At 47.7% G+C, this 20,950-nt stretch overlaps 2 protein-coding genes across 2 annotated transcripts in view; both read right to left on the reverse strand.

Moving 5' to 3' along the window:
* PRMT3 (protein arginine methyltransferase 3) overlaps positions 1–7,246 on the reverse strand; it is a 147,427-nt gene extending 140,181 nt beyond the window's left edge. Inside the window, exons 1-3 of the mRNA XM_073604033.1 lie at positions 7,053–7,246; positions 4,728–4,851; positions 3,086–3,168 (exon numbers count right to left, since the gene is read on the reverse strand). Of these exons, the coding sequence (XP_073460134.1) occupies positions 3,086–3,168; positions 4,728–4,851; positions 7,053–7,212 (367 nt within the window). The 5' untranslated portion in view covers positions 7,213–7,246. The remainder of the gene's footprint in view (positions 1–3,085; positions 3,169–4,727; positions 4,852–7,052) is intronic.
* A 10,143-nt stretch (positions 7,247–17,389) lies between these two features.
* The window catches only part of HTATIP2 (HIV-1 Tat interactive protein 2), a 40,989-nt gene continuing 37,428 nt past the window's right edge, over positions 17,390–20,950 (reverse strand). Inside the window, exons 5-6 of the mRNA XM_073604034.1 lie at positions 19,376–19,437; positions 17,390–18,172 (exon numbers count right to left, since the gene is read on the reverse strand). Of these exons, the coding sequence (XP_073460135.1) occupies positions 17,950–18,172; positions 19,376–19,437 (285 nt within the window). The 3' untranslated portion in view covers positions 17,390–17,949. The remainder of the gene's footprint in view (positions 18,173–19,375; positions 19,438–20,950) is intronic.

Below are 20,950 nucleotides of genomic sequence, written 5' to 3' on the forward strand. Positions count from 1 at the left end.
TGGATTTCAATGGACAAGCATCAAAAACGCAAGTGCACCGTTTTTGCAGCGTTTTTGATGCGTTTTTGCCGTTTTTTTTTTTTTTTTTTATTATTTTTTTTTAGACTCAAAAAAAAAAAAAAAAAAAAAAAAAAAAAAACGCAAAACGCAAATCGCGGCAAAAACGCTGCTCAAAAACGTGGCAAGCATGAAAAAAAAACCTCCAAAAACGCCCAAAAGCAACATGCATAGGTGTGAATCGAGCCTTACTGATGCTTTTTGTGAGCTGGCTAACTGCCACTGACATCTCCAGTGACACTAACACAATGATCAGTGCTAATAATATGCATAAATAATTGGCCTGGAACCGGTGATCAACATGTGCTGGGGGCCACTGACAGCACAGATGGGTGGGTGCATGACCCCTACCCAGAAATGCAGCATTACACACATATATACACATACATACATACATATATATATATATATATACACACACACACACGATTCTGTGTAGCCGGCCCGCACTTGCGGTTGGAAAGTAGTTAAATGTGCCGCACTCCATGTAGCATTATTTCCTGCTCACATCTATGCCGTTTCCTAAAATGCGTTTTTTGGAAAGGTGCAGGGACTTTTTTTCTATCCTCCGCTCCAGAACGAGTGTATGGGAGAAGGAGACCAGAGAGACACGTAAACAAAGCGGCGGGATGCTGGCGACACATGCCCATATTTTGCCAATGACACGGACTGCCTGTGGGAAGGTTACCATATAAGGGCAATGAAAATCATCAGTGACCCGTTTGGTGGTATTTAATCATCACCGGGGTTTTATTCTTTGCTAAATAAATAAAAACATACCAAAAATGTTGAAAAAAGAAAAAGTTTTTCTTAGTTTCTGTTGAAAAATTTCGCAAATAAGTAGTTTTTTCCTCTTCACTGATAACCTGATGAGGCAGTACTGATAGGCATTGATGGGCACTGATGAGGTGTCATTGATAACCTGAATTGATGGGCACTGATGAGGCGGCATTGATGACTTGCACTAATGGGCACTGATGAGGTGGCATTGATAAACTGAATTGATGGGCACTGATGAGGCGGCATTGATAACCTGCACTAATGGGCACTGATAAACTGAATTGATGGGCACTGATGAGGCGGCATTGATAACCTGCACTAATGGGCACTGATGAGGCGGCATTGATAACCTGAATTGATGGGCACTGATGAGGCGGCACTGATGACTTGCACTAATGGGCACTGATGAGGTGGCACTGATAAACTGAATTGATGGGCACTGATGAGGCGGCATTGATAACCTGCACTAATGGGCACTGATGAAGTGGCACTGATAAACTGCACTAAGAGGCACTGATGAGGTGGCATTGATAAACTGAATTGATGGGCACTGATGAGGCGGCATTGATAACCTGCACTAATGGGCACTGATGAGGCGGCATTGATAACCTGAATTGATGGGCACTGATGAGGCGGCACTGATAACCTGAATTGATGGGCACTGATGAGGCGGCATTGATAACCTGCACTAATGGGCACTGATGAGGTGGCACTGATAAACTGAATTGATGGGCACTGATGAGGCGGCATTGATAACCTGCACTAATGGGCACTGATGAGGCGGCATTGATAACCTGAATTGATGGGCACTGATGAGGCGGCACTGATGACTTGCACTAATGGGCACTGATGAGGTGGCACTGATAAACTGAATTGATGGGCACTGATGAGGCGGCATTGATAACCTGCACTAATGGGCACTGATGAGGTGGCACTGATAAACTGCACTAAGAGGCACTGATGAGGTGGCACTGATAAACTGAATTGATGGGCACTGATGAGGCGGCATTGATAACCTGCACTAATGGGCACTGATGAGGCGGCATTGATAACCTGAATTGATGGGCACTGATGAGGCGGCACTGATAACCTGAATTGATGGGCACTGATGAGGCGGCATTGATAACCTGCACTAATGGGCACTGATGAGGTGGCACTGATAAACTGAATTGATGGGCACTGATGAGGCGGCATTGATAACCTGCACTAATGGGCACTGATGAGGCGGCATTGATAACCTGAATTGATGGGCACTGATGAGGCGGCACTGATGACTTGCACTAATGGGCACTGATGAGGTGGCACTGATAAACTGAATTGATGGGCACTGATGAGGCGGCATTGATAACCTGCACTAATGGGCACTGATGAGGTGGCACTGATAAACTGCACTAAGAGGCACTGATGAGGTGGCACTGATAAACTGAATTGATGGGCACTGATGAGGCGGCACTGATAACCTGAATTGATGGGCACTGATGAGGCGGCACTGATGACTTGCACTAAGAGGCACTGATGAGGCGGCACTGATAACCTGAACTGATGGGCACTGATTATCAGTGTACATTCTGTGCCCACTGTGCCCTGTCTGATTGGCTCTCCTTCTCTCCTGCGTTGTCTCTGTGTGAGGAAAGGAGGGCCAACAACTGGCAACACCGTTTACATGTGCCCAGCTGTGATTGGCCCTTTACCCCGATCTGCCCTCTCCAAGGGACACAGTGATCACAGACACGTCCTGATATGTACCCCCCGGGGGACGTGTGTTGAGCACATTCTCAGGGAAACATTCGGTTTGCCCTCCTGGAACTGTAGAGCCGCGCTGTACCTGTATATTGTCTTTAGCGCGGTGGGCAAGTGGTTTAAAAAAGAAAAGCGCACTTTAAACATTCAGACAAAGATAACTTAGGCGGAGGGCGGAGCTCATCTCTAATGGGAAGTTGCTGGTTCCTGGCAATGTTTTATTGCGGATGAGAGATGACTTGATGATCAGTGAGGTGGTCCGGCTGTTATATTCCAAACTGTAAACAAACTGCCTGCCCACCAGGATGCAGGAATTGCAAACACTGAGAGGACTCGGAGTTGGTGACAACATGACAACCTGTCTGCTGCTGGAAAGGAACCTTCATCTATTTCCTTATGGAGAGTAGAGAGGTCCGAGCTTCATGGAAGACACAAATCACCGGACAGTAATATTCCGTGATGTGATGTCAGAGATACAACCCCTCCCCCGCTATAGAGCGGCCCGTACCGTGTGCGGACATGAAGTGCCCGATGGTGAAGTGGTGAAGCTCCTGGCAATGACGGAAAGTCTCCTCTGGTGAATGGAAAATCCTACGAGATATCCAAGACAAAAGACAAAAGCATTAGTTGGGGTGTGATGACCAACTGGACAATTATAGAGCCCCCCCCCCCCCGACACCTCCAGAGGACGCACAATACTAACACATTCTCACAACTCAACACCCAAAAATGTCGATCCTACTGCATTTTTTTTTTTGCAGTGTAATAATAACCCCCAACATTGGTACCAGTGAAAATTAACCCTCCTCACATAACTCCGCCCACAATACATTTTCAGGAGGCCCCCCCGGGGTATCATCCAGTATCAGGGGGGTATCATCCAGTATTGGGGGGGTATTATCTAGTATTGGGGGGGTATCATCCAGTATCGGGGGGGCATCAGCCAAGAATGGGGGGGCATCAGCCAGGAATGGGGGGGGTATCATACAGTATTGGGGGGGGTATCAACCAGAATTGGGGGGGGGCATCAGCCAATATTGGGGGGGGGCATCAGCCAGTATTGGGGGGGGGGGGTATCAGCCAGTATTGGGGGGGCATCAGCCAATATTGGGGGGGGGGCATCAGCCAATATTGGGGGGGGGCATCAGCCAGTATTGGAGGGGGTATCAGCCAGTATTGGGGGGGAGGATCAGCCAGTATTGGGGGGGAGGTATCAGCCAGTATTGGGGGGGTATCAACCAGTATTGGGGGGGGGTATCAGCCAGTATTGGGGGGGGGGTATCAACCAGTATTGGGGGGGGGTATCAACCAGTATTGGGGGGGATCAGCCAGTATTGGGGGGGTATCAACCAGTATTGGGGGGGGGGTATCAACCAGTATTGGGGGGGGGGGTATCAACCAGTATTGGGGGGGGTATCAACCAGTATTGGGGGGGATCAGCCAGTATTGGGGAGGTATCAGCCAGTATTGGGGGGGGGGTATCAGCCAGTATTGGGGAGTGGGGGGCTATCAGCCAGTATTGGGGGGGGCATCAGCCAGTATTGGGGGGGGATCAGCCAGTATTGGGGGGGGATCAGCCAGTATTGGGGGGGGATCAGCCAGTATTGGGGGGGGATCAGCCAGTATTGGGGGGGGGTATCAGCCAGTATTGGGGGGGGTATCAGCCAGTATTGGGGGAGGTATCAGCCAGTATTGGGGGGGGGTATCAGCCAGTATTGGGGGGGGTATCAGCCAGTATTGGGGGGGGGTATCAGCCAGTATTGGGGGAGGTATCAGCCAGTATTGGGGGGGGATCAGCCAGTATTGGGGGGGGGTATCAGCCAGTATTGGGGGGTATCAGCCAGTATTGGGGGGGGATCAGCCAGTATTGGGGGGGGGCATCAGCCAGTATTGGGGGGGGGATCAGCCAGTATTGGGGGGGGATCAGCCAGTATTGGGGGGGGGTATCAGCCAGTATTGGGGGGGGGGTATCAGCCAGTATTGGGGGGGGGTATCAGCCAGTATTGGGGGGGGTATCAGCCAGTATTGGGGCGGGTATCAGCCAGTATTGGGGCGGGTATCAGCCAGTATTGGGGGAGGTATCAGCCAGTATTGGGGCGGGTATCAGCCAGTATTGGGGGGGGATTAGCCAGTATTGGGGGGGGTTGTACCTCTCACAGAACAGGCAGCGCACGTCTTGCTGCAGTCCAGAGTCATCGTCATCCCAGGCGGCGTCATCCCCATATTCATCCTCACAGTCTGCCAGTTCTGGAGCGTCGTCCGAATCGTCCTCATCTGCAACGGATTACAAAAATGTTAATTTCTTCACACCGGTCGGGGGAGGGTCTATGAGGTTTTATTGCCATCTGTGTCCCCTACTGGGGAAACTTCCTGCCAGGACAGGAAGTGATGAAAATTCACTGCTATGGAGACACGGACAAAAAAAAAAAAAAGATACATTTTCAGTGGAGACACTTTGTCTTCCTGTCCTGGTCACAAGGATTCTACTTATTGCTGTGCAGGTGTCACAGGGACAGGAAGTGAGGGAGAATCGCTCCAGTGGGGACACAGACAGAAATTTTACCTCCAGTATCTCAAAGGTGTATAAAACCTCAGAGACGGGTCCCCCCCCCCCCCCCTAAAACTGAGGGTCCCATCCGGGTGGGGAGTCAAGTGTATCTTTATTGACAAAATAAATTGTTAACAACTTGCCGACCACAATACATATATACTATGCAAGTGGTACCGGCGCAGAAGCGAACGCATACTTAAGTCACGCACACATATGTAAACGGTGATCGCACCACACATGTGAGGTATCGCCGCGATCGTTAGAGTGAGAGCGATAATTCTAACCCTAGACCTCCTCTGTAACTCTAAACTGGTAACCTGTAAAAATGTTTAACCGCTTAAGGACCACCCCCCACGTACATATACTGCGGGAAATCCTGAAAACATGACCTGTCAGGGCGCCTTGAGGACTGGAGTTGGAAGTCCCATTAAAAATTGCTGATCACCACCATTACTAGTAAAAAAAAAAAAAAAAAAAAGTCCCTAAAAATATCCCCTAGTTTGTAGACGCGATAAATTTTGCGCAAACCAATCAATACACGCTTATTGGGATTTTTTTAACTGAAAACATGTAGCAGAATACAGATTGGCCTAAATTTATGAAGAAATTTGATTTTTTGAAATTTTTTATTTTATGTTTTATAGCAGAAAGTAACAAATGTTTTTTTGTTTTTTCAAAATTGTTGCTCTTTTTATGTTTATAACGCAAAAAAAATAAAAACCGCAGAGGCGATGAAATACCACCAAAAGAAATCTCCGTTTGTGGGGGAAAAAAAATGACGGCAATTTTAGTTGTGTACAGCGTCGCAGGACCGCGCAATAGTCAGTTAAAGTAACGTAGTGCCGAATCGCCAAAAAAATGGCCTGGTCAGGAAAGGGGGGGGGGGTAAATCTTCCAGGAGCTGAAGTGGAAAAGCGTCGTCTATGGAGATTATTAAAGCGGAGCTCCGCCCACCACTGCGAAAATTAAAAGCCATCATAGTGCACCGGCTGACTTTTAATAATCGGACACTTACCTGGTCCTGGAGTCCAGCGATGTCGGCACCGCAGCTGATGTTTCCATTGGCTGTCGGGTGCATGCCGCCCCCATTGCGAGTAAGGGAGGTGTAGCCTTATGGCTTCACGCCGGGAACCCTACAGCGCATGCGCGAGGCTCCGCTACTCTCTCCTACTGGCCCGGCGGCCGGGGGAGGAGGAGGAGGGAGCCCCAGCGGTGACATCAATACCCGCGGCTGAGGCTTCCGGACGTGGGAATAGGATTCCTGTGAAAGACGGGTGTGCTGCCCCCCCCCCCAAACATGCCAAACATGACACCAGAGGGGGAGGGGGAGGAGTACAACGAGCGGAAGTTCCACTTTCGGGTGGAACTCCGCTTTAAGTACCATAGTTTGTCGCCATTCCACGAGCGTGCGCAAATTTTAAAGAAGCGTGACATGTTAGGTATCCATTTACTCGATTTAACATTATTTTTCATATCATACAAAAAAAATTGGGGTATATATATATTTTTTTTTTTTAATAATTAAAGTGTTTTAAATCACGTGTGAAAAGCCGCAAATACTGTGTGACATAAAATATTGCAACAACCGTCATTTTATTCACTGGGGTCTCTGCTAAACATTATTATATATATAAAGTTTGGGGGCTCTAAGTAATTTTCTAGCAAAAAAAAAAAAATATAGATTTTAAACAAAAAGTGCCAGAAAAAGTCAAACTGATCCCCTGAGCTCAGGTGACTTCCATCATCCAATCAAAAGCACGCAAAATGCTGTTTGTTATTTTATCCTCCTTGCAGCTGATTGGACATTGTCTGCAGAGTGACCCCCCCCTCATTACACTGATCTCCGGAGGATATCACAGGTCACACCCGGGATGCAGAACTGACAGAGGAACTACAATTCCCAGCACAGCGCCGCATCACTCACGTGTCTCCCTGCGCTGCGCCATCTTCCCGGTGTCACAGTCTGCGGCCCCGCCCGCCAAGATCCGGCCGGCGAGAGCCATCAGTTTTGGCGACCCGTCAGAATGTGTGACGGAAGTGACGTCCCGTCGCCGCCATCTTGCTACTACCCCGCACTCTTCCATAGTAGTAAGGACACACTGAGAAAGGGGGAAAGCGGACATCTTGTTACACCCACCGGAATTTTGCATTTTACACTTATGTTTAACATAAAAGTGAGTTTAAATAGTGAAATGCGGTACTTAGAATTCCATCTGACTGGGTAGATGTTACATTTTAAAAGCAGCGGCAAGCCTGCTCGTCTCACAGGTTTGCAAATCTGACAGAAGTTCGCTGCTTTAAAACATCAACATCTAAGCAGTCTGACGGAATTCTAAGTACTGTATTTCACTACATAGACTCAGTTTACTGTTAAAAAAAAGTGTAAAATGCAAAACTCTGGTGGGTGTAACAAGATGTCCGCTTTCCCCCTTCTCAGTGTATCCTTTACTGTGGACGGGTGCGGGGTGTAGCAAGATGGCGAGTGACGGAACGTCACTTCCTGCTACACATTCTGACGGGCCGCCTAATCTGACGAAACACCAGTGTTTCATCAGGTTAGGCGGCCCGTCAGAATGTGTAACAGGAAGTGACGTTCCGTCGCCGCCATCTTGCTACACCCCGCACTCGTCATACACTGAGAAGGGGGAAAGCGGACATCTTGTTACACCCACCGGAGTTTTGCATTTTACACTTATTTTTAACAGTAAAGTGAGTCTATGTAGTGAAATACAGTACTAAGAATCCCATCTGACTGGTTAGATGTTCAATTTTAAAAGCAGCGGCAACCCTGCTCATATCAAAGGTTTGCGAATCTGACAGAAGTTCGCTGCTTTTAAAATTCAACATCTAAACATTCAGACGGAGTTCTAAATACTGTATTTCACTATATAACTTCAATTTACTGTTAAAAATAAGTGTAAAATGCAAAACTAACAAGTGTAACAAGATGCCCGCTTGCCCCCTTCTCAGTGTATCCTTACTGTGGACAGGTGCAGGGTGTAGCAAGATGGCGGCGACGGAACGTCACTTCCTGTTACAAATTCTGACGGGTCGCCAAATCTGATGAAACGCCGGGAACACGCCCACTGAGTCACATGGGCGGGGAGAGAACGCCCTTCCCTTGTTGCCATGGAGAGTTTCCGGCCAGCGTTTCCATCGGAGATCATAGAGATACAACGTGACAGAGGGGGACACCCAAATTAAAAACTGTGAGGGCCGATTCACAAAAACGCACTCCAGATCCGGTTCTGCATGCGCGTTTTAAACGTGTTTTTGGCCCAATCCGGTGCGTTTTTTTTTAAGCGTTTCCGGATGCATCCCAAGTGCTTTTTTTTCTTCTTTTTTCCTGTATATTTATTTTTTTTACTCTACTGGGATCTGGTGCGGTTTTGATGCGTTTTCCAGCTTTCCAGTACAGTGCAATGCAGGAAAAATGCAGCGAGTTTTTTTTTTTTTTCTGGAACTGACCGCCCTGGTGTGAACGATGCCATTGAAAACCATATAACCTACTTTCCAGTGCGTTTTTGATGCAGAAAAAAAAAACGCACTGTCCTGCATGTGGTGGTATAAGGTATGGCCAGCCTTATGCTTAAAAAAAAAAATATTTGAATACAGCCAAAGGTCATACAGTTTAACCACTTGACCCCTGGAAGATTTACCCCCCTTCCTGACCAGGCCATTTTTTTGCGATGCTGCGCTGCATTATTTTAACTGACAATTGCGCGGTTGTGCGACACTGTACACAAATAAAATCGATGTCATTTTTTTCCGCACAAATAGAACTTTCTTTTGGTGGTATTTGATCACCTCTGTGTTTTTTATTTTTTGCACTATAAACAAAAAACAACATAATTTTGAAAAAAAAAAACAATATTTTTACCCTCTGTTATAAACTATTTCCAATAAAAAAAAATCTTCATAAATTTAGGTCAATGTGTATTCTGCTACATATTTATGGTAAACAAAGTACCAATAGATGTATATTGATTGGTTTGCGCAAAAGTTATACCATCTACAAACTACAGGATACACAGCATCTCACAAAAGTAAGTACACCCCTCACATTTTTGTAAATATTTTCTTCTATCTTTCCATGTGACAACACTGAAGAAATGACACTTGTCTACAATGTAAAGTAGTGAGTGTACAGCTTGTATAACAGTGTAAATTTGCTGTCCTCTCAAAATAACTCAACACACAGCCATTAATGTCTAAACCGCTGGCAACAAAAGTCAGTACACCCCTAAGTGAAAATGTCCAAATTGGGCCCAAATAGCCATTTTCCCTCCCCGGGGTCATGTGACTCATTAGTGTTACAAGGTCTCAGGTGTGAATGGGGAGCAGGTGTGTTAAATTTGGTGTTATCGCTCTCACTCTCTCATACTGGTCACTGGAAGTTCAACATGGCACCTCATGGCAAAGAACTCTCTGAGGATCTGAAAAAAAAGAATTGTTGCTCTACATAAAGATGGCCTAGGGCAGTGATGACGAACCTTGGCACCCCAGATGTTTTGGAACTACATTTCCCATGATGCTCGTGCACTCTGCATTGTAGTTGATCATCATGGAAAATGTAGTTCCAAAGCTTCTGGGGTGCCAAGGTTCACCATCACTGGCCTAGGCTATAAGAAGATTGCCAAGACCCTGAAACTGAGCTGCAGCACGGTGGCCAAGACCATACAGTGGTATAACAGGACAGGTTCCACTCAGAACAGGCCTCGCCATGGTCCACCAAAGAAGTTGAGGTCACGTGCTCAGCGTCATATCCAGAGGTTGTGTTTGGGAAATAGACGTATGAGTGCTGCCAGCATTGCTGCAGAGGTTGAAGAGTTGGGGGGTCAGCCTGTCAGTGCTCAGACCATACGTCGCACACTGCATCAAATTGGTCTGCATGGCTGTCATCCCAGAAGGAAGCCTCTTCTAAAGATGATGCACAAGAAAGTCCGCAAACAGTTTGCTGAAGACAAGCAGACTAAGGACATGGATCACTGGAACCATGTCCTGTGGTCTGATGAGACCAAGATAAAACTTATTTGGTTCAGATGGTGACAAGCGTGTGTGGGGGCAACCAGGTGAGGAGTACAAAGACGACAAGTGTGTCTTGTCTACAGTCAAGCATGGTGGTGGGAGTGTCATGGTCTGGGGCTGTATTAGTGCTGCCGGCACTGGGGAGCTACAGATCATTGAGGGAACCATGAATGCCAACATGTACTGTGACATACTGAAGCAGAGCATGATCCCCTACCTTCAGAGACTGGTCCACAGGGCAGTATTCCAACATGATAACCACCCCAAACACACCTCCAAGACGACCTCTGCCTTGATAAAGAAGCTGAGGGTAAAGGTGATGGACTGGCCAAGCATGTCTCCAGACCTAAACCCTATTGATCATCTGTGGGACATCCTCAAATGGAAGGTGGAGGAGCACAAGGTCTGTAACATCCACCAGCTCTGTGATGTCATCATGGAGGAGTGGAAGAGGACTCCAGTGACAACCTGTGAAGCTCTGGTGAACTCCATGCCCAAGAGGGTTAAGGCAGTGCTGGAGAATAATGGTGGCCACACAAAATATTGACACTTTGGGCCCAATTTGGACATTTTCACTTAGGGGTGTACTCACTTTTGTTGCCAGCGGTTTAGACATTAATGGCTGTGTGTTGAGTTATTTTGAGGGGACAGCAAATTTACACTGTTATACAAGCTGTACACTCACTACTTTACATTGTAGAAAAGTGTCATTTCTTCAGTCAGTGTTGTGAAAATGTAATCTAAATATATAAATTCGCGCTAATGGTGTGCAAAATGGGGTGAAGAAAAATGAATGAAGCTGCTATACACAAAGTGCTAAACACTTGACCACAGTGACAATACATAAATACAGCGCTCACAAACATGGACCCATAATAGGTAAAAACCAAAATGTAAAGTCCATATAAACTGTAAAAGTGCTTCACATCTGTGTGCAAAAAATGCAGAAAATGATTCACATCTGGTGTACAAAAAGTGCAAAGAAAATATTGCAGAAGAATTTTCAGGCGTACCAAGACACCCACGTCACATATCTTCTGTCTTGTCCTTGTGGACTTCAGTACGTGGGTAGGGCTACCAGAGCATTGGGGGTCCATCTATGTGAACATGTCAGCCGGATCAAAAAGGGTTTTAAACATCACAGCCTGTCCAACCACTTTAGGCTATTCCATGGTAGGGATCCTAGTGGGCTCACCTTTTGTGGTATTGATAGAGTTGAAGGTCATTGGAGAGGAGGCAACCTCAAGAGAGCCATCTCTCATAATGATACCCAGTGGATTCATCGAGTGAGGATGATGACCCCTTTGGGGGTTAAACATCGAATTAGACCTTAATTGCTTTCTGTCCATTTTTTAATATATTTTAATGTATCTGTACAATTTTTAATTGGTCTGAATAGGCGTGTTCATTTTCATTATATATTTTTTTTTTATTATTTTTATTTGTATTATTTTTATCTTTATTTTCATTTTCCATTTTTTCTTATTATTTTTCTTATTTTATTTTTTAATTTATTCTTTTTGGTTGCCATTTATTTTTCATTTATTAAATTTGTTTGAGTGTTTTCATGTTCTTTATCTGTTTACCATGTCACCAGAACTGACGTCAAGTTATGTTGAAGTTTATCCAACCAATGGTACGGCATCTGTGTCTCTCATGTGGAGTGCGCTATCCGTATGGGCGACAGTTGTTTACCCAACCAACAAAATGGCGGCTGCGCTCAATGTGATTGGTGGGAATAAGGGGAGTGTATTCTCTCTTCTGTGATTTAAGGCAGTCAGTCCCAATGGGGAATCAGGTCCTTTGATGACGCCCTGTGGGAGGGCGACGCACTTCCGGCACGACTGGCGTCATTTCGGGTCTCGTGGAAAGAACGCCAGTGACGGCGTTTGCTGTATTCTCTTACCGATTCCATGCCTGTTTTTTTTAACTTAGGTCTGTAAGGATGCACTTTTTATGCGCAATAAATATTTGTTCTTAGCGTACTTCACTATTGATCCCTCTTTTTTCCTTGGGGTACCACTTTTTTATGGCTGAGAAATAACATTGAAGGATCACTTATCAAATCTCATCCGTGAACCTGCCATCCTGTGACTTCCTTTGGATATCGTTATAAGTCTGTACTGACCCCCAGACTGAAAAGTTGGGTGTCGTTGCGATCTGGTGAGTGGGGACACATGTGGGGGTGTCTTGGTGCGCCTGAAAATTCTTCTGCAATATTTTCTTTGCACTTTTTGTACACCAGATGTGAATCATTTTCTGCATTTTTTTGCACACCAGATTTGAAGCACTTTTACAGTTTATATGGACTTTACATTTTGGTTTTTACCTATTATGGGTCCATGTTTGTGAGCGCTGTATTTATGTATTGTCATTTCTTCAGTGTTGTCACATGAAAAGACAGAATAAAATATTTACAAAGATGTGAGGGGTGTACTCACTTGTGTGAGATACTGTGTGTGTGTATATATATATATATATATATATATATATATATTTTTTTTTTATACACACACACACACACATTGGGGTCTATTTATTAAACATTTGTGCAGACTGAACATTTCACTGTGTGTTTTTGAATAGATTGACTCTTGTATCACCAGCTCCAACTAGTGGCCAAAATCCAGTATTGCTTTCTGAAATGTGTCAATGAGAAAATATATCACATTTTGACCACCAGATGGAGCCGATGATACAGGAGTTAAAGTGGTTGTAAACCTCAGACATGAAACATGAACAATGCCTTGTGGGAAATGCCTTGGCATCCATGAGAGTAAACAGTGCCCCATCATTGGTATCAGTGGGAGGAATAGTTTCCCATCATTGGTGTCAGTGGGAGGAATAGTGCCCCATCATTGGTATCAGTGGGAGGAATAGTGCCCCATCATTGGTATCAGTGGGAGGAATAGTGCCCCATCATTGGTATCAGTGGGAGGAATAGTGCCCCATCATTGGGGTCAGTGGGAGGAATAGTGCCCCATCATTGGGGTCAGTGGGAGGAATAGTTCCCCATCATTGGTGTCAGTGGGAGGAAAAGTGCCCCATCATTGGTGTCAGTGGGAGGAATAGTGCCCCATCATTGGTGTCAGTGGGAGGAAAAGTGCCCCATCATTGGTGTCAGTGGGAGGAATAGTGCCCCATCATTGGTGTCAGTGGGAGGAAAAGTGCCCCATCATTGGTGTCAGTGGGAGGAAAAGTGCCCCATCATTGGGGTCAGTGGGAGGAATAGTGTCCCATCATTGGTGTCAGTGGGAGGAATAGTGCCCCATCATTGGGGTCAGTGGGAGGAATAGTGCCCCATCATTGGTGTCAGTGGGAGGAATAGTGCCCCATCATTGGTGTCAGTGGGAGGAATAGTGCCCCATCATTGGTGTCAATGGGAGGAATAGTGCCCCATCATTGGTGTCAGTGGGAGGAATAGTGCCCCATCATTGATGTCAGTGGGAGGAATAGTGTCCCATCATTGGTGTCAGTGGGAGGAATAGTGCCCCATCATTGGTGTCAGTGGGAGGAATAGTGCCCCATCATTGGTGTCAGTGGGAGGAATAGTGCCCCATCATTGGTGTCAGTGGGAGGAACTGGGCCCCAAGGGCTGGATATAGGCAGGAAAAGGGCCATATCTGGCCCCTGGCTGTAGTTTGGAGACTATTGCTGTATAGCAGGGGGAGGCAACCTGGGGCTCCCCAGCTGTTGCAGAACTACAAGTCCCAGCATGCCTCTGGGAGTAATTGTAACTGTCAGCCTTGCAATGCCTCATGGGAAATGTAGTTCCACAGGAGCTGGAGGGCCCCAGGTTGCCTACCCCTGCTCTATAGTGTGTACTTGTCTCAACCCAGAGCTCTTAAGTGTAATTTCTGTCTGCTGCCTCCTTCCTCTGCTATCAGCACAAGTCACTTCTGTCACATTGTCCTGACACCAGGAGGAAAAAAAAGGTGACAAGGTAGGGAGCTCCAGGTACACAGCCTGTGATTGAGAGCCTCAGCTCTGTTCCCATGTGCTGTGGAAGTGGGTGGGGTGTCCCTTCCCTCCAATCAGCTCTCACTGAGCTCCGCCGTGTAACTTCAGCTCCCCGTCTCCCGTTTTCTGAAAGCTCAGACAAGCTGTATAAATTCTGGACTTCGAACGGCTGTAGAGAAGAGAAGACAGCAGATAAAACAGGTACAACTTATGGATTGGGATTTGTTTCATCTCCGTGTATCACCTGAGGCCAGTCACTTCACTGGGTGTATTGGTGGGTTTACAACCACTTTAATCTATTGAAAAGCATACGGTGACATTCAGCTCAGCTTGAAGGAACGTTCATGACATTCGTCCAACGAATGTTTTATAAACAGCCCCCGGGGGGTCGAGTATCCCGAGTTGTGGAATTTCCTTCTATCAGTGAAAATGCTCAGGAGGGGATTTTTGCTCAATAAATTTACTCCAAGACTGAAGGATTTTAGGCGTTTATTTTATTTCCACGTTATAAATTCCATATATAATTTATTCGTATATTCTGACAATAAAATCGTTTCTTCTTCCAATCCCTTTAGACCATAAAAATCAAGAATAGAAAATGAAAAAAAATACATTCCATATTTATTATACATTCATATATTCTAAACAATAAAATTAATTCTTCCCGAAATCCCTTTACACCACAAAGTCAGAAATAATAAAAATAAAAAGGCACACGTCGGGTGGGTGAGGAGGGTCGGCCGCACACACTAACAACCGTTCTTCATTGTAATCATTCGTTCTTTTACAATAGAACCCGAAAGGCAAAATGTTTTGGTCTTGGATGGAGAAAGGAGGAGCTATAACCCCCGTCTGCTTCCCCCACTGGGGAGATTTCCCTTCACTTCCTGTCCCCCCCCCCCCCCGAGCCGCAACAGGAAGTGAGAGGAAATCCCTCCAAAGTGAGGAGTCACCAGAACTAGTGTCCCCATTGGAAGATTCCCTCTATTTTCTGTTCTGGTGACAACCCGCAATTTGTTTTTTTTTTCACTTTCAGTGATAAGAGTCACCAGGACGACTAGAGAGGGTGAATCTGCCCGACGGGGGGGCGCAAAACCTGACAGCTGTTCTAACCCCTCTACACTCCTACTGAAGAGTTACCGTATATACTCGAGTATAAGCCGAGTTTTTCAGCACATTTTTTTGTGCTAAAAATGCCCCCCTCGACTTATACTCGAGTCAAGCACTTTTCTGCAGCAGAGAATGGCATTTTCTGTACCGAATTTGGGGCCCCGTATCTCAGGGTCACTTCGTGCTTGGAACCCCAAATGTGGTGTGCAAACCCAGTGGAAATAGCACTACAACATATCCAAAGCTGGGGTTCCCAGCACCAAGTGGCCCCAAGATACGGGGCCCCAAAGTTGGTTCGGAAAATGTCAAGCACTTTTCTGTAGCAGAGAATGACATTTTCCGAACCGACTTTGGGGCCCCCTATCTCGGTGCCACTTAGTGCTAGGAACCCCAAATTTGGCGTGCAAACCCAGTGGAACTAGCACTACAACATATCCAAAGGGGTTCCTAGCACCAAGTGGCCCCAAGATACGGGGCCCCAAGTTTGCTTTGGAAATTGTCATTCTCTGCTGCAGAAAAGTGCTTGACATTTTCCGAACTAAATTTGGGTCCCCGTATCTCAGGACCACTTGGTGCTAGGAACCCCAGCTTTGGATATGTTGTAGTGCTAGTTCCACTGGGTTGGAACACCAAATATGGGGTTCCTAGTACCAAGTGGCCCCAAGATACGGGGCCCCTAAGTCGGTTCGGAAAATGTCATTCTCTGCTGCAGAAAAGTGCTTGACATTTTCCAAACCAAATTTGGGGCCCCGTATCTCGGGACCACTTGGGGCTAGGAACCCCAGCTTTGGATATGTTGTAGTGCTAGTTCCACTGGGTTGGCATACCAAGTGGCCCTGAGATACTGGGGCCCCAATTACAGTCAACTGTGTCTGCAGCAATGTCATTTCGGGACCCTTTGGGTCCAGAGACCCCAAATTTTGGCTGCAGCTAGGGGGGCATCTAGGAACCCTTAACTACCGAGTTTGAAGTTCGGGGGACCTATGGCTGCAAATGGGCACAGTGAGGCTGCAAATGGGCACAGTGAGGCTGCAAATGGGCATTGTTGACCCTCTTTTCCACTTACAGTAGCTGCGCATTTCTCACCCTAGGCTTATACTCGAGTCAATAAGTTTTCCCACTTTTTTGTGGTAAAATTAGGTGCCTCGGCTTATATTCGGCCTTATATATTGGCTTATACTCGAGTATATACGGTAAGCTGCTTGTGGATAGTGCCCGGTCAGCAGGCGGACACACGGTCTGGACAGGTGGGGTCCACAACATTAAAATACAGAACATTCCTGATCACAGGTGACGCCCCGGTGACATTTCCCTTCAGTGTTATATTTGGTATAAATGATCGGGGGCAGATTTCCCTCTGATGAGATATGTAAACCAGCAATAAAGCAAAATGTTTTTAAAGCACTTAAAAGGGTAAGTACACTTCAAAATAAAGTGCATTTTTCCATTTTGCCGCCCAACCCCCCACCCCCAGACCCAACCTATCCCATCCCTCCCCCTTCACAGATGCACACTTACCTCCATCCGATTGCGGTTCCTCCGCGTTTGCTTACATCCAGCAGTCTTCACTGTCCTGACTGCACCTTGAAAATGCCCAGCAAGTGCCCTGTAGACTTCTCTAGAGCTGTCCCAAAGGCCAAAGACAACCAAATACAGTCCCAGAGAAGTCTATGAGGACGTAACGCGTAGGGGTTGTCCAGGGTGGTGAAGATTTGTGGCGCTCAATGTAAACAAAACGTTGGATCAAGGTAAGTAGTCATCTGTAGGGGGGGGGTTAGGTAAGTCAGGGGGCAAAAAGAATAAATGCTTCTTGAGATAAAAACTCACCCAAGCTCTACCGCTATATAGTATAGTTGGTGTGAAGAGTAGTCGGTGCTCTGGCTAATTAAGCTCACAAATGATCCATAGAAAGTACAGGCCGGCAACTCGACAGCTTCTCCATAGAAAATATTTATTTAAGCATTGCAGCAATAACATCATCCAAAAACGCTGACGTGTTTCGGCCTTAGGCCTTCATCAAAAGGTTGAAGGCCTAAGGCCGAAACGCGTCAGTGTTTTTGGATGATGTTATTGCTGTAATGCTTAAATAAATATTTTCCATGGAGAAGCTGTCGAGTTGCCGGCCTGTACTTTCTATGAATAAATGCTTCTTGTTTTAGAGTGTACTTCCCCTTTAAAAAAAAAAAAAAATGATCCTTAGCACCACTGACAGGATAGGCCCCACCCTGGCCATCCCTGCAACATGGACTGGGCACGGCTCTGGGTAGCACCAAAGCCACAACATTTAGAAACCCTAATATTTATTTATTTAGTTTCAGCTCTGGGCATCTGTGGGCCAAACTTGGCAAATAAAAGCAGAAGTAATGTAGAGGAGTCAGAAGACTCACTACAGTTCAAACATGAGGCCACCTCTTTCCCTTTGTCCTTAAGAGAGTGCAATCTAAAAGAAGCAAGATCATACGTTTTATCAGTGGTGCTTACCAACAATAAGCACATGCGCATGCCACAAGGGGCGGAGCTTGTATAAAAGGGTGTCAACACCAGAGCACCACGAGGCCACGTGTAGCCATAATCCCAAAATGTCACCCTGACTAGACTTGTACCCATAATCCCTTTGGTGCAGCTATAGTTATTCCTCATTATTACACTCAAGTCAAGCACCCATAATGCCTCAGTGTGGTCGATGGCAGTGGATCTACCCACAACCCCCTCGCTCGTGACCTCTAGCTCTTGTCTTCCCCCAGTTTCCCCATGTTATGAATGGCTTTGTTTTCCAGAAGCTCCACCTTCTTCTCACTCGGGATGACGGCGTTATTCAGCATGGCTTTCACCAGGGTGGTGATGGGTACAGAGTATGCGGTAGGAAACATGTAGGAGATGGGGGCCATCATCTTCCTCGTAAACCACTCAGCTGGGCGGGACTCTTGCCGGTCACAAAGAAGTACGCTGTACAAAGAGCAGAAGGAAGCTGGGTTAAAGGTAGGATGCATTGGTAAAGTGAACCTGTGGCCAGGCTACGGACACTACCAGTTTACAACAGAAGCATTGTAGTCCCTCAAGTGACTCAGCAGCTCAGCTCCCCCCTCCCAGCAGTGACTCAGCAGCTCAGCTCCCCCTCGCTTCTTATCCAAAGTGTCTCAGCAGCTCAGCTCTCCCTCCCAGCAGTGACTCAGCAGACCCCTCCTCCCAATAGAAATGCTGCAGCTCAGCTTCACCTCCCAACTGTGACTCAGCAGCTCAACTTCCCAATGCGTCTCCTCCAAGGTGACTCAGCAGCTCAGCTCCCCCCTCCAAATAATGATCCAGCCACTCAGCTCCCTCAACCCAGCACTGGCCCAGAAATTGAGCTCCCCCCCCCCGCCCCTTAGCAGTTACTCAGCAGCTCAGCTCCCCCCTCCAAATAATGATCCAGCCTCTCAGCTCCCTCAACCCAGCACTGGCCCAGAAATTGAGCTCCCCCCCCCCGCCCCTTAGCAGTTACTCAGCAGCTCAGCTCCCCCCTCCCAGCAGTGACAGACTAGTTCAATTTCCCTCTCCCAGTAGTGACTCACCCTTGCTTCTCCTCCAAAGTGTCTCAGCAGCTCAGCTCTCCCTCCCAGCAGTGACTCAGCAGACCCCTCTTCCCAATAGAAATGCTTCAGCTCAGCTTCCCCTCTGAACTGTGACTCAGCAGCTCATCTTCCCAATGCTTCTCCTCCAAAGTGACTCAGCAGCTCAGCTCCGCCCTCCAAGTAATGATCCGGCCACTCAGCTCCCTCAACCCAGCACTGGCCCAGAAGTTCAGCCCCCCCCCCCCAGCAGTGACAGACCAGTTCAATTTCCCTCTCCCAGCAGTGACTCCCCCTTGCTTCTCCTCCAATGTGTCTCAGCAGCTCAACTCCCTCCTACGATCAGTGACTCAGCAGCTCAGCTCTCCCTTCCCAGCAGTGACTCAGCAGACCCCTCCTTCCCATTAGAAATGCTGCAGCTCAGCTCCCCCCTCCCAGCAGTGACTTAGCAGACCCCACTTCCCATTAGAAATGCTGCAGCTCAGCTCCCCCCTCCCAGCAGTGACTCAGCAGACCCCTCTTCCCATTAGAAATGCTGTAGCTCAGCTCCCCCCCCCCAGCTGTGACTAAGCAGCTCAGATCTCCCCCCTTCCATACTCACGCCGGTCTGAAGATGGTGTATCGTTCAAATCCCATTTCTTCTACTTCAGCTTCAACTTCTCCCTGACAAAAAGAAGATAAATATATAAAGGATATCAGTTCTGATAATTAATACCCCCGACTTCCCTGTGCCCTCTGCGAGCTCCGGGACATCCATCGTAATTTTAGGATGGGGGAGGGGGGGGGGCACGTCTTTTTCCCGATCCCCACTGTGATCAATGAACCCCAGAAGTGCTCAGCTCTGAGCTCTTCTGTGATCAGTTCTGTCAGATCCTGGGGATTAGATCGGGAAAACAGCCAATTGAGTACAGTCCATACTTCATCCTAATGGGGGGAAATCAATGGAGGCATCAGGGGGTCCGAGAGGTCCGAGAAGTCCGAGAGGTCCGAGAGGGGTCAGAGAGGTCAGAGAGGGGTCAGAGAGGTCCGAGAGGTCAGAGAGGTCCGAGAGAGGTCCGAGAGGGGTCAGAGAGGTCCGAGAGGGGTCATGAGAGGTCCGAGAGGGGTCATGAGAGGTCCGAGAGGGGTCATGAGAGGTCCGAGAGGGGTCATGAGAGGTCCGAGAGGTCCGAGAGGGGTCAGAGAGGTCCGAGAGGGGTCAGAGAGGTCCGAGAGGGGTCCGAGAGGTCCGAGAGGTCCGAGAGGTCCGAGAGGTCCGAGAGAGGTCTGAGAGGGGTCAGAGAGGTCCGAGAGGGGTCAGAGAGGTCCGAGAGAGGTCAGAGAGGTCAGAGAGGTCAGAGAGGTCAGAGAGGTCCGAGAGAGGTCTGAGAGAGGTCAGAGAGGTCCGAGAGGGGTCAGAGAGGTCCGAGAGGGGTCAGAGAGGTCCGAGAGGTCCGAGAGGGGTCCGAGAGGTCCGAGAGGGGTCAGAGAGGTCCGAGAGGGGTCAGAGAGGTCCGAGAGGTCCGAGAGGTCCGAGAGGGGTCCGAGAGGTCCGAGAGGTCCGAGAGGTCAGAGAGGTCCGAGAGGTCCGAGAGGTCCGAGAGGTCCGAGAGGTCCGAGAGGTCCGAGAGGGGTCAGAGAGGTCCGAGAGGTCCGAGAGGTCAGAGGGGTCAGAGAGGGGTCAGAGAGGGGTCAGAGAGGTCAGAGAGGGGTCAGAGAGGGGTCAGAGAGGTCCGAGAGGTCCGAGAGGGGTCCGAGAGGTCCGAGAGGGGTCAGAGAGGTCCGAGAGGTCCGAGAGGGGTCAGAGAGGTCCGAGAGGGGTCAGAGAGGTCCGAGAGAGGTCAGAGAGGTCAGAGAGGTCAGAGAGGTCAGAGAGGTCAGAGAGGTCCGAGAGGTCCGAGAGGTCCGAGAGGTCCGAGAAGTCAGAGAGGTCCGAGAGGTCCCAGAGGCCTCCAATAAAGAGGACCCGTCACTTCACAGAGGGGGTCTGTTAGCCTCCTAGCAATAAAGATGAAGCGATATAAAAACCCAAATCTAAAAATGTGATTTATTGCAGCTTTACCAATCCTTAGATGTGGCGGCTGCCTTCATTTTCAAATTTCTCTAGTTTTTTTTTTTTGTATCCCCCCCCGTATTCACCTGGTGATGTGGCCAGTAATACATCTCCAGTATTAGAGCCCCCCCCCGCCTCCCCCGC

The sequence above is a fragment of the Aquarana catesbeiana genome, linkage group LG11 (genome assembly GCF_042186555.1).
Source record: "Aquarana catesbeiana isolate 2022-GZ linkage group LG11, ASM4218655v1, whole genome shotgun sequence".
Taxonomy (NCBI): domain Eukaryota; kingdom Metazoa; phylum Chordata; class Amphibia; order Anura; family Ranidae; genus Aquarana; species Aquarana catesbeiana.